This window comes from Pituophis catenifer, unplaced genomic scaffold (genome assembly GCF_029215685.1).
Source record: "Pituophis catenifer annectens isolate HBS135680 unplaced genomic scaffold, rPitCat1.0.hap2 SCAF_2, whole genome shotgun sequence".
Classification (NCBI taxonomy): domain Eukaryota; kingdom Metazoa; phylum Chordata; class Lepidosauria; order Squamata; family Colubridae; genus Pituophis; species Pituophis catenifer.
Window position 1 is genome coordinate 259,862,042 of NW_027256882.1, and position 14,208 is coordinate 259,876,249.

Genomic DNA, 14,208 nt, shown 5'->3' on the forward strand with positions numbered 1-14,208 from the left:
CCTCCCAGGAGTCTCCATGTGGCCCCTTTTGGATGCCAAGTAAGTGCAGCGCCAGTGCGGAGGCTCTGGGAGGGCAAAAAACAGGCCTCCCAGAAGTTCCGGAAGTCTGCCTCTGGAGGGCCTCCAGAGCTTGGGGGAGACCGTTTTCACCCTCCCGGAGGCTCAAAAAAAGTCTCCGGAGCCTGGGGAGGATGAAAAGCGGGCCTCCCGGAAGTCTGGAAATGGGCCTGTTTCTGGCCTCCAGAGGGCCTCCAGAGCCTGGGGGAGGCCATTTTCGCCCTCCTGGAGGCTCAAGGAAAGCCTCTGGAACTTGGGGAGGGCAAAAACGCCCTCCCTCCCACTGTGGTGCAGGAGGCCGAGTAGCCACGCCTACCATGGCCATGCCCACCCAGCAACTGGGCAGAGAAATTTTTGAATCCCACCCCTGGTAAAGATATTAGGAAACATAAAGCCACATTCTACAGAATCAGGGTGCTCATCCATCTGGCCCATATATGTAATACTGTTTAGAAGTAGTATTGAGGCTTTCAAATCAAAATTTCACTAATGATTATTCCAAGTTTTACTTAGCGATGTAACAAACTGAACCTGGCTCCTTTGTATTTGGAACTCAATTCTCTACTTTTGAATTGGCAGCACATACAAAAAATTTATTGCTGGTTCTTTGGAGTTTTATTATGTACAGATATGTTAGCCTTTTCAGGAAATAAACTGCATCCTGATCACAAAAAACAACTTAGAAATACTGTGCTTTTACTGCATTGTGCTTTGATATTAGACTTTCATGATCCATTTATGCTGAGAGATATGCACTGATTTCCACTGTTTGTATGATCCATTCCAATTTTATACAAATTCTTGTATTATCCAAACCTTTGCTTAGAAATATTTTCATTCCCATAATAATGACTGGAACACCACTTACTCATAAGGTATGCCTCTGAAGACAATGTGATCTAAGAGAGTTATTTGTTCAGCAAGTTCCATCGCTGATAATGTTTCAAAGCATTCTGGTTTTGGACACTCTAGCTATAAGGAAAAAATATATTTTAAACTGTTTAAAAGGCAATTTTAACCTTTTTATTTGTTTTCTACAATATTAGATTAATAGCTGTTTTATTAGTCAGATTTTATTATTTGTTGAAGGAAAATCCTGAAAGGGAAAAGCACTTATGTAAATATGCTTTCTGTTATTTAAGAGAGTTAGAGCAAAATCAGCCAAATCATCACTGAACTGATTTCAACAGAAATACAACCTAAAATACAGGACAATGGGGGGAAAAATCATCTTCCGTAATGAATTTTCCCTTTTGCTGATATTTTACCCAGATTTTAAAAAGTTTATCATTTTATATATATTAATGAATTTCTCTCAAAATTTTAATATTTTATTTCATAATTTCTAAAATTAATACATTTAAGATTTTAGAAATTAAGAGTGCTTCCAAAAGGGCATTGACAGGATATATTCTCATTTCTCCATCATTCAAAACAGCATTTCATGAGTTCTTATTTCTGAAACCAAGAATTGTTTTCTTAATGTTGGAAACTAATAAAACAACTTCATTGCAGTTTTCCAATCTTACAGGAGTCCTCAAGTTATGACAGCAATTTCCATCCAGATTTTCCATCACTAAGCAATAACACATCACATGATTACATGATTTAGCAACAGCAATCCTAGTAATCCCAGGTGCTGCGATTAGCCAGAAACTGTGTAGTTCATTAAGAAAGGACCTCAAAAGACTGTAGTGCTAGGCAAGCAAGCCAGTGGGCAAGAGCTGCTGGGGAGGGGGGGGTCGGTGAGAGCCACAGGTGAGTGCTACTGAGAGCAGATGGACCATAAACTGTGGGCAGGTGCTACTGAGTGAGGACAGGTCCACAGGTAGGCACTATGGAGCAAGGGTAAGCCAGTGAAGGCTGCAGATAGGCCAGTGTGAGCCACTGGTAGTCACTATGAAACATGGGCAGGTTGGCAGGAGCTACTATGGAGCATAAATGGAGAGGGGGGCTACAGAGAACTTTTCTTGTGGGAATTAAGTAGGGAAGGTTGCAAATGGTAATTAAGTAGCCATGGCTCACTGTGACTGGGTTTAAATCCCTGTCATTTAGTGTAACTTTGAACAGTCACTGAATGAGTGGTCATAACCTGAAGACTACCTGTAGTTGCAAGATTTGAAATGTGCCTTGTGGCTTTTACCAATGAAAATCTTTCTGCAAAATTCTGAGACATTTTTCCCCTTTCTCCTTTTGACTGACATTTATAGATACAGAATATGAACACATATTGTGCTGGAAGTAGGCCACTTCTCAGAAAGAGTATTATATTGCTACTGTTTAAAAATGACTTAAATGTAATACAACAAGCAACAAACTATTACGGTATATTTGCACTTTCTTATCGAAGTATAGGTAGTCCTCAGTTTATGACCATTAGTTCAGAAACTGTTTGAAGTTTGAACTGTTTGAAGTTATGACAGCACTGAACGAAGGTATTTACTACTGGTCCTTGAAGGGCATTGGAACAGACCAATCTGTACCAATGTCCCCCCATGGTCATGTGAACAAAATCCGAGTGCTTGGCAACCAGCTCACACTTATAATAATTGCATCATCTCATGGCAACATGAACAAAATACGAACACTTGGCAACCGGATGCAGCAGTCCAGAGTCATGTGACTGTCATTGGCAATCTTCTCTGAGCCTTCTCACAAGCAAAGTCAATGGGGAAACTGGTAGAGAAGGCTGCAAGTCACTCAGACAAGTCTCCCTTATGCCTGGCCTTTCATCACTTGCATGCATTACTCCCTCCTTTCTTCTTTCACTTGCAAACATCCCATGTCCTCTTGCTTCAGCTTCCATGTGCTTGTACATATGGATACATATCATTCAACTCTTTTCTATGACCTCCCTGCAGTCATATACATGCCTATATCCCATGTTCTCTTTCTCCAGCCTCCCTGCACTCACATGTACCCAAGCATCTCACCCCTTTCCCCCCTGCCTCCATGCACCCTGCCCCTCATTTCCTCTTTCCCAGATCACCCTGTGCTTGTACACATGCCCTTTCCCTAGCCTTCCTGTGTTCCCATGCATGTACCCCTTGTTCTCATTTTCCAGCCTTCCTCAACCCACCTCCCCCAACTCATGCGTGGCTTGCTAACTCATATGAGCCCCCAGGGCCTCCATCTCCCTCCTGAGGCATCCCTGCACTCTTTACCTTTTCACTTCTTGCTTAATCCACGAGTCTGGAGTTAAGCAGCAATCAAGACTGCCTGGATTGCTGTCACTGCTGATGTAGTCACATGACATCATACATTATGACCACACTGCTTAGTGACCAGCAATTCCAGTCCCAATTGCAGTCGTAGCTCAAAGACTACTTGTGAAGTGTTGTTATTCAGCATTCTAGCCAACCAGACATGCCCTCTTCTAGTAAACCATGTTATTCTTTTTCACCCCATTTCAACTAATAGTTTTATGGCTACTTAATCAGAACCTGGATATTCTTGAAATGGGCAACTGTATTTGGGTCTTTCTTTTTTTTCCTTTTAAATATTTCTTGTACTTGTATAAATCTTCAGATTCTGGATAAGCTTCCTCGTGGACTCAGACAGACGTACAGGGATAAAATACTATAGATAATGGGGAGTTGTAAAGACTTGCTAATACACAATACTTAAAATAAAAATGCATAGTATGTACAGAATCCTAGAGTATTCGTGTTCCTAGAACAGAATACGAAAAAGAAGCTTAACACCGTAAATAATATGCCTAGGTCAGGGGTGTCAAACTTGATTTCATTGAGGGCCGCAACAGGGTTATGTTTGACCTTGGGTGGGCCGAGTGGGTGTGGCTGGGGTGAGCGTGGCCAGGGTGGGCATGGGCAGCTTGATGTCCTGAAGCCCTCTGCCAATGAAAATGGAGCTCGGGGGAGGGGGCTATGTGCAGCCCTACCGAGCTCTGTTTTCACTGACAGAGGCATTGTGGGCCGGTCCTTCACTGTTTCCAGGGCAGCCCAGTGGGCCAGATCTAAGCACCCCACAGGCCGGATCTGGCCCGCGAGCCTGGCCTAGATCTTGAACAAGCTGTCACAGTTACATCAAGTGCTCCACACTCTTTAAAACTTTCTGTGCTTCAAATTCAATTTGATATTTTCTCTACATAAATAACTTCCATGGTTAGCAGATTTTCACTTTTAAAAGATAAGTTCCTGTTTATGTTTTACTTGCAAATTGCCATTTCAATTTTAAATAGCCATTTGAGGGTTTATTTGAGGAACTGCCTCCACCTGATTTACATGTACAAGTCCATCAGGTCTGGAAAAAGAGATATATTGTTGTTTTTTCTGGTGAAAGAATTTCTTCTGGTGGGGCCCAGCAGATGGGCGCTTTTCTGCCATGATGCCCACCCTGTGGAACATCAATCTCCCCCCCCAAGGTGAGATTAGTCCTATGCTTGATATTCTTCTAAAAATCCTCAAAACATGGCTTTGTCACAGGCTTAGGAATCTCAAAGAAATGGTGATTTAATGAGATGGCAGCATTGTTTTTAACATCAATTTTTCTCCTCTACCATCTTCTTATTAATAATACTTCTTGATGTCTTTTTAATTGGACCTGTTTTTTATTTTATTATTGTTTTTATATTGAGCAATACCTAGAATCACTTTTCTATGAGAGGGATGGCTACATAAATAAACAATTTGTGTAATACAATATATAAAGTCATGATATATAAATAGTTTCTGGAGGTATGACTCATTTTAATCAACTTCCTCGGTATATTTGTATAACAAACCAAAGTTCATATTCATAGCTATTTTGTTTCATTGTAACTACTGAACAGTTGAAACACCTAATGATCAAAGGAAAATATAACAGAGAGTAATGGGCAAAAAGGGCAGTAATAATGGAATAGTCAAGCATAATTTCCAGAGAGTAAGCTCAGTTTACATAAATAAAAAATAAACCAAACATACTGTATATTTATTTAAATAAACTCACCATCTGCATTATATCTTCTATTTTTAAGTGTGTGTCATCTTGATCCTCCTGAGAAAGTGTCCTAAAAATAATTAGCGATATATTTTATATCACAATGAAATATCTGCTGTCTTTTGCGCTATTTTTAATGTTTATTTTATAGGTATTCCAAGTGTTTATATATGCTTATTTATTCTATTAGTATGCTGTCAAATCAATGCAGACTCATGGTGGTTTACAAAACAATCAATAAATATAAATACTTTAAAACAATATGTAATCAAAGTTACAGCAATCAAGAATAAATTATAATTATAAATTATACTGAGAGGAAAATTAATTAAAAACAATACAAATAAATGAATAAGTCATTCAAAGTGAAATAAATTGAAGACCGCAAAAATAAACTAACCAAATGCTTCACAGAAAAATTAGTAGTCCTTCTGGAACATTATAGGAGATGGAAGAAGTCTTAATTGTAAAGGGAGGTATTCTGCAAAGCGGGAGCAGCAATTAAGTCTCTGCATTTCTTCTCCTTACTTCAAGAAAGTGGGATATAACCAAAAGCTTCCCTAAGAAGAACTTACAGGATGCATCTTCATGACTGCTATTTTGAAATAATGCCTAATAAAATGATAGCCATAATTTTAAAGTTCCACTGATGCCATGTAAGTCTTGCATTTTCAGAATAATTTTCAATTGCAATGTTTCTAGTACTCTATAAATACATGCCAGATACAGTATATCCCATGCTATTTCCATACATTTATAAAACAACACAGGGACCAAGTGTTCTGACCCAGGGGTGAAATGCTCCCGGTTTGGACTGGCTCGGAGGAGTAGGTAGCAATGGTGGCGGGCAGTTCGGAGAACTGGTAGCAAAAATCCCTGCCCCCACCCCCCATGCCCAGCTGAGCCCCGTGATCATCAGAGCCTTTTTTTTCCTTTTAAATGACTGACCAGCCAAGCTCTGACATCCCAGCTGAGTTGCCTGCTAATCAGGCAACTCAGCTTGGATCGCCAGAGCCATGTAAAAGAAAAAAAGTTCCTTTTTTTTCCTCCCCCCCCCACCCAGTCTCCAGCTTGCTTACCTTAGCTGCTGATCGCATGACAATCTCAATCCATGCATCAGCAAGCAACTGAATCTCCCTGCCTGCAATCAAGCTCATCGGTGAGCAGCTCTTTCTGCCTGCCTGCCTTCCTGCCTAGACTTGTGGACTTCAACTCCCAGCAAAGCTGGCTGAGGAATTCTGGGAGTTGAAGTCCACAAGTCTTAAAGTTGCCAAGGTTGGAGACCCCTGTTCTATTGGGTAAAATTTTTTTCCCCTTTGGGAGCTTTAAAAAAAATAGTTAATTGGGGTTTTTTTAGTTGTTCTTTTTTTAGACCTAGCCATTTAAAGTTTAGGAAGTTTTAAATTTAGCTGCTTTTATATAAAAATAAAAATAAATTAAAATAAAATATTTGTGCAGCTTTCTGATATTTAGTGTGTTTCTGTAGTGTTTCACTCTAACTACACAAACACACAAAATCTCACAAAGCTGTATGTGGAATTTTGTGTGTGTAAAGTGTGAAAGTTGTTTTTTTGGGCTTTTTGTGGCTGTGTGAGGTTCCTGCTTGTTGAAGGGACCATTTTGGGTCTAGCACAGCTGCTTTTACATTGTGGGTGAGCCAGTTGTGTTGTGTTGTGTTTTGTAGGTTAAAGGGCAAAGAAGTGACATTGACTTGGCCACGCCTACCCAGTCACTTTACCACCAAGCCACGCCCACTAATTAAGCCACGCCCACAGAACTGGTAGCAAAAAATTTTAGATTTCACCTCTGTTCTGACCCAATCTTAACAGAAGCAAGAAACAGACTCCTTGTCACGAAACCCCCCCCCCTTTGTTTACCTCTTGTGAATTAATGGCATTCACCCACCGAAAAGTCCAAGAAAGAGTCCTGCAAGGAGTTAACTGTAGCAACCGACCTTATCAGTTCCTTGTGATAATTGCAAGGCCATGAGCTGCCAGCTGAAAGGCTGCAAATTAAGTTCTGGCAAGCAGCCTTTGTTGCACGAAACACAATAAGCAAAATCTCTAGAAATACAAACTGCTGTCTCCTACGACAATCACTTCCCTTTCCTTCTATTTATATCTCAGCCAGGAAGGGGCCATTCAGCATTCCCGTTTGCTTTGCTTCCCAAGTCGACTCCTTGTCCTCTGTTGTTCACCTCTCCTAACTGCGCATACGTGCATCTGGAATAGGCCCCAGCTGTTCTTCCTCCTTACTTATCTCAGCCTCCAAAGGCAGCTGCCTCTCCGGTGGCTGGGAAATGTCAGACAGCCCTGGCTCTATCTCTGTGTCCAACCCAGAGCATCCATCAGAGCCTTCCCCAGACTCCAGAACTGGCCCAAGTTCCTCCCCAACCTCCTCATTATCCGAGTCTGCCACCAGCTCCGCTGGCAGGCCACAACACCAAGAGACACCTGAAGCACTTAATGTAAACCTGTCTTCGAGATGACATGGAATTATGAAAACTCATTCATCGAATCTCGATGTTCAATTCCTTGCAGATCCATTGATACTGATTCTGAGATCCACCATCTACCAACCTGTCAGTAAGGGTACCAAATTATCTGAATCAACTGTGTAATACAAAAGTCAATTATATAGGAATCAATATAAACCTACCTGAAAGTGCTTAGGGCAAATAATACCAGAAACAAGTGTTTTATGATGCCAGACTAACATTTATTACGTTATTTAACAGCGGAAGCACTTAGGCTTATATACCGTTTCACAGTGCTTTACAACCCTCTCTAAGTGATTTACAGAGTCAGCATTTTGCCCCCAACAATCTGGGTCCTCATTTTACTGACCTCAGAAGAATGGAAGATTTAATCAACCTTGAGCCGGTAAGAATCGAACTGCCCAACTGCTTGCAGCCGGCAGTCAGCAGAATTAGCCTGCAATACTGCATTCGAACCACTGTGCCGCTGCCACAGTATAAGATGCTGTACAAGTTTTCTGTAGCTTTTCTTGCAGAAGAATATTTTGGCACTACTTCTTTTGAAATGTTTGAAGTATTTTTTGGCTTTTCAATTGTAACACTCAAACTGTTTGGAACTGGAAATCATTGTTTTTATCATGTAAACAAGCAGCTTAGATGACTTATTGGAGGGGCTTAACTTCTCAAATTGCTTGTATGTAATACATTTAGAATGTTCATATATTTTTAATTTGCAATCAAACTTTTGGTGAAAAGAAAAAGATCCTAATTCTTCATGGGTATAATTTTGCAGTATATGTTCCTTAGAGAAAGATTAAAATGGCTTTAACTCTATGAAACAGTTGATAAACACCACATTTTTGTAACAAAATTATATTTCCCCCTTTTCAAAGTGATACACCAAAAACTAAACTGAATCGATCACACTTATGTTTCTTTTATAATACTTCTGTTATGAAACTCATAGATCCTCTTTACCTCAGGATATTTGCTGTAGCTTTCCTTTCTTGTGGCAAAAGGTCAGGGTCTCTCAAAACTTCTTCTAGTAGATTAAGAACACTCATCTTCAATTCATTATTTAATTCAAAATCCTGCAAAACAAAGTATTTCTGGATGAAAGAATCATATTACAGATTTATACTTTGTGAGCATGATAAATATTTTTAAATCAATACATACATTTGCTTTTGCACATTATAATTTTCTGGTTTATTTGTTTACAGTTGTTTGCATGCCACAACCTAGTCCATGAATATCACCCTTCTGGCAACTGTAATTATCTGATGCATATCAAGTTCCATGCAAGCCATTTTTGATCAGCTTTTACAATTAATTCTTATATGATGGTGATATTGTTTTACTATTATCCTATAACTTAATTCCATCTTGCTTCATTAAATCCAGAACAATTACATTACTTAAGAGAAATTGGTAATAAACTGACACTCCTGTGAAAAATAGTTGTATCATCTATTATTTTTATGTGATCTACTCTTTTAAGGCCTGAGTGCCAAAGAATTGAGGCCTTTGAACTATGGTGCTGGAGAAGACTCCTGCGAGTCCCTTGGACTGCAAGGCGATCAAACCGGTCAGTCCTAGGGGAGATCAACCCTGACTGCTCTTTAGAAAGCCAGATCCTGAAGATGAAACTCAAATACTTTGGCCACCTAATGAGAAGGAAGGGCCTAATGCTGGGAAAGATTGAGGGCAAAAGAAGAAGGGGACGACAAAGAACAAGGTGGCTGGATGGAGTCACTGAAGCAGTAGGTATGAGCTTAAATGGACTCCAGAGGATGGTAGAGGACAGGAAGGCCTGGAGAATATGGGGTTGCAATAGGTCGGACACAACTTCCCAATTAACAACAACAACTCTAAGGCACTAAAGAGTTTAAGGCATTGTGGGATAAAATGCATGAAAATAGAAGCTTACAGTTTGTCACCATTTAAAACTGCACAAAAGTTTGTTTTAAAAAATGCATCCTCCTGAAACATGTGTTTTTCACTAGAAGTGCTACAACTTGACTTCCTTCAAATTTATCTTCAATGTATGCAAATTAGTATCCAAACATTTTTTCACCCCAATGCTCTGGATAGCAAATATTAAATAGGTTTAACAGTCCTTAACTATTTTACTAGAGTGTTACAGTATTTTGTCATATTTGTTTTTATTTTTATGTACAGTACATAAATTTTGCACATAACTATGTTTCTTTCCAAAATACTATTTCCTTTCTAGGTTCTTCAGGGCTCTTACAGAAGAAAGTTGCCCCAGAGTTCTAACCAAATTTTCCCACTTCCATGTACATCTGAAATTTTAACTCACCCAAGCATTTTTTTTCTTTCCATTTTAATTAGCTCATTTTTAGAAGATAATATGGTGAGCCAAGCTTATGTTCTTTTAGGGCCAATTAACAAGAGTTATAATCTATACCTATACCTATATTCAAGTCATGGACATCTTTAGGCAAGAAAATCAGAATCTTTTATAACCAGAGCCCATAGATTCTAGACAACATCCAGAAAAAAATATTAAAGAAAGTTTTGATTTACAAATTAAAAGCAGCAGAAACATTTCTAAGAAAAGTGAGCACTTTCATAAGCTTACTGTGGAAACAAAGCATTTTATAAAAATAATGCTGGACATCCCATGAAGTTCAGTTTGTAATGAAAAAATTTGTTTCTTGTTAAACCAATTGAGACTTCTCTCAATATGGAATCTGAAACAGGGATACACTAGTAATTACGGTAATTAACAGAAGAGTTTATGGAAGGAGACATTATCTGCACAAGGTAGATAATTGGAACTCAGATAATTTTAGGTTATTAAAAATAGTAATTTTACATAATTATTTTCAATGCAGAGTGAGTGCTTTAGAATGGAGAAGAAATACCTATACCTATACCAATCAAATCAAGGTAGCTGATTTGTTATATGACTATGGAATCTCATTTATCCTTAAAAGAATGTGTTTATTTATCTCAATCCTACAAAACAGAACAGTCTGATTTAGTCTTTTCCTCCTATTTAATAGATGTCCCTTCCTCCATCCCATAAACAATTAAGACTATTTCAAAAAGAATATGGTAGAAGATAGCCATCAGTGAATTCAAGTGTTGAAATACCTTCTGTCGATGTTTATGCTTGAATTAATTAAAAAGCACTAACTCAAGTCATTTATATTTCAGGTTACTGCAGATGTTTTAATAAAGGATTTAAACTAACAGCTTCATGTCTCCAGTATTTTGTAGCAGTCTCTTTTATAATGAATACCATCACATGAGAAGCAATTCAGAATATGTTTCCATGGAAACAGAAACAATTATCACCAGCAAAGTTCTTGAAACTCCTGCACATTTAACTTTCCACGTAGCAATGAAAGAGATCTGTGTTTGAATTTTGTGCATATCTTTTCAAATAATTAACCAACTACACATTTTCCTGTCTGTTTCATGTTTTGAGTTTTGGTGTACTTTTGTTTGAAGGATTATATAACAGTTTGCCACAATACCAGTTTGTCTGCCTGCTATTACTTTTAAAATAAGATCTCATCCTCAATAATTTTTAAGAAGACATAAGACATGTTAAAAGGCCATGATACAAATGTTACATTAGATTGGGAATGTCATACTCCATGTTTCTAAGGAATAGTATAAAAGAATAAAAAGAAAATGAAATATATGCTTGAGAGGCTTTTGAAATAAAGATTTTGACAAACAATAAATAAAACTATTTATTTGGGCTCTTGAATACACTGAAACATGTAGCATTTGTCAGATTTTTTTCTGATTTTTTTTTTTTAAAATCTATGTTTTAATTTGAAAACGAACTGAACCTTGTAATGTATGTTTGTGGAGAATTTGAGTCAGTGTTGTCCACTGACAATGATTAAAATGATTAAATGATTAAAATCTGCAGAATGAGTGGCATGATCAATCAAAAATCAGGATCTTTAATAACCAGAGCCCATGGATTTTCCAAGTTTATTCACATGCACAGACAAAAGCTTCAGGCTTCACTCATGACACTCACTACACTTGTCTCTTGCAATTTTGACAAATCCTCCTGTAGACCTCATGAATCTCTCCACCCAACCCTTAGCAGTTCTAGGGTATACTAATGAAGTCAGGAGTTTTTTAGTTTATTCCTAGTAAGAAATAGTTACTTCTGTAATGTTCAAGTATGAATTATTATATTATTTTTTTTTTAAAAAAAGTTGTTTGATACTTACAGCTTTGCAAGAAGAAATTTCAGAATAAATGCAGTTAATTATCCAGACAATGTTCTATGCTGGAAGATGGAAGCTAAAGAAGCTGCCCTGATAACTTACTACTCCATAATCACTCAGTAAACAGAATGAGAGAGACATGAACAACAATTTGATGATATTCTCCAGTGGAATATTTCTCCTCTTGTGAGCTTGTACCAAGAGGTAGCATGTTACAGCTACTGCATAATCCATTGTCATTTTTAGAGGTCAAAGTTAAAGTTGAACTAAACTAATTAATCACCCCTGAAGCCCCTGAACAAAAAATACTCCATTGCACAAAAGTACTCCATTGCCTCAAAATCCTTACCAATATCCTCTACCTCACCCTGAACAAAAAGTACTCCATTGCACATTGTACATCATTAGCAATCATCACACACCAATTATCTCCCCCAACAAAATCATTGAGGTTTCAGTAGATGGCCCAGAATATAAGAACAGCGATGGCTCAGTGGCCCCATGATTCTGTAGAGTCATCTGCAAAAATGAGGCCATCAAATGAAAGTTTATCTACACTATAAATTCAATTGCCAGATCCAACCACAACCACAGCAAACTTCGATCACGGCCTGACCTATCCTTACTACAACGGATCCCCTCCCATGAACTCCGTGCAGAACTCAAAAAACGCCAAGACCAAGGCGACACAAATCTATATATCGACTACCATGCTGACTGCATAAAAAGACCCACAATCAATCCCCCAACATCCAACCTTCCATCACCCAAAACATCCAATCATCCATCATCCAAAACATCCACCCAACCATCATCCAAAACTAGGTACGCACGCCCCTTACTTCCTCAATACCAACCACTACTGACCTCAAATGCAAACTAATAAACACAAGCAGCATCGTAAACAAAATGCCCGAACTCCTCCTCTTATTAAAAACTGCTACATTTAACATCATATTTGTCTGTGAAATATGGCTGAACGCATCCCTCCCTGACTCCATTATCACAGTAACAGACTATCACGTTTACCGGTCTGATCGCGAAACTTGCAGAGGGGGTAGACTAGTTATCTTCTACAAAAAGTCACTAAACCTAAAAAATATTCAAGTTGCACATGAACTCGCTCTTCCAGAAACTATTGTCTGTGAACTGTCCTTAAACACCACACTTCACTTCTTACTATGTTACCGAGCCCCTGACTACGATATTGCACATGCAAACAAGTTAATTTCACTACTAATGTGGGCAGCCTCCTGCCCATACTCTCTCATCTTTCTTGGTGATCTCAACCTACCTCTTATTAATTGGACAATAAACAATGTACAACTGAACCCATCCATACAACCCTATACAATGCTGTTACAAATCTAGGTCTAGATCAACTAGTAACTAATAACACTAGACTCAACAACTGCCTCAACCTCATCTTCTGCAACAGCTTAAACTCAATTTATGGACTACAAAAAGAACCCTTTTTCAACAGTGACCACAGCATGATTGACTTTTGTCTCAATATACGCCGTTACAAAAATCACCAAAATAATGGGATACCCAACTACAACTTCAAAAAAGCCAACTATGATCTCATAGACACTGACCTCTCATCTGTTGATTGGTAAATTTTATTCTCTGGCTGTAACACTGCCAAAGACTACCATAACATTTTCTTGCTCAAAATCAATAGAGTTATTAAACTATATGTACCACTAATCACCACCAAAATCAGGAAAAACAAATTACCCATATCAATAAGAAAGCTCCAATCCAAAAAAAAATTCCCTCTGGCGAAAAAACAAAACTGGCTATATAGCTAACTTTAAAAGCCGCTACAAAAATATATGCCACCAAATAAAGACTGAAAGCACCAATTACCACACCAAACAAGAAGAGAACCTCCTGTGCACGAAATCCAACTGCGCCTTCTATAATTTTGTAAACAACAAACTTAAAGACTCAAGATCCATCCCACCCATAAAAGGACCTAATGGTAAAGAATGCAATGACGAAGCAGTTAAAGCAAACCTCTTCAACACATTCTTTGGCTCAGTCTTTGTAAACAGCAATGGCTCATGCCCAACATTCCCTAGTCATACCACAAATAACTTCAACGATCTAACACAAATAGATTTCACAGAAGATAATGTTGATAAGGCACTACGCAGACTAAAATCATCTCTATCTATTGGACCTGATGGACTATGTGCATACTTCTTAAAAAAGCTTTCCACTGCTATAGCATAACCCCTAAGCATAATCTATGAAAAATCCTTCAGGACCAGCTCCCTACCCAACCTATGGTCAATAGCCATGGTCATCCCTATCTTCAAAAAGGGAGACCTCAGCCTAGTTGAAAATTACAGATCAATCTCTTTATGCTGCATCACCTGAAAAGTCATGGAATCAATCATTAACCAATCCATTACCCTCCACCTAGAAACAACCTACTCTCTAATAAACAATTTGGTTTCAGAAAAAAATTATCAAGTAATCTACAACTTCTACACTGCA

At 38.4% G+C, this 14,208-nt stretch overlaps 1 protein-coding gene across 1 annotated transcript in view; it reads right to left on the reverse strand.

Annotated features, from left to right (window-relative positions):
• The window catches only part of RASGRF2 (Ras protein specific guanine nucleotide releasing factor 2), a 106,413-nt gene that overhangs the window by 6,976 nt on the left and 85,229 nt on the right, over positions 1-14,208 (reverse strand). The window contains exons 19-21 of the mRNA XM_070935794.1: positions 8,453-8,565; positions 5,008-5,068; positions 926-1,029 (exon numbers count right to left, since the gene is read on the reverse strand). Coding sequence (XP_070791895.1) covers positions 926-1,029; positions 5,008-5,068; positions 8,453-8,565 — 278 coding nt within the window. The remainder of the gene's footprint in view (positions 1-925; positions 1,030-5,007; positions 5,069-8,452; positions 8,566-14,208) is intronic.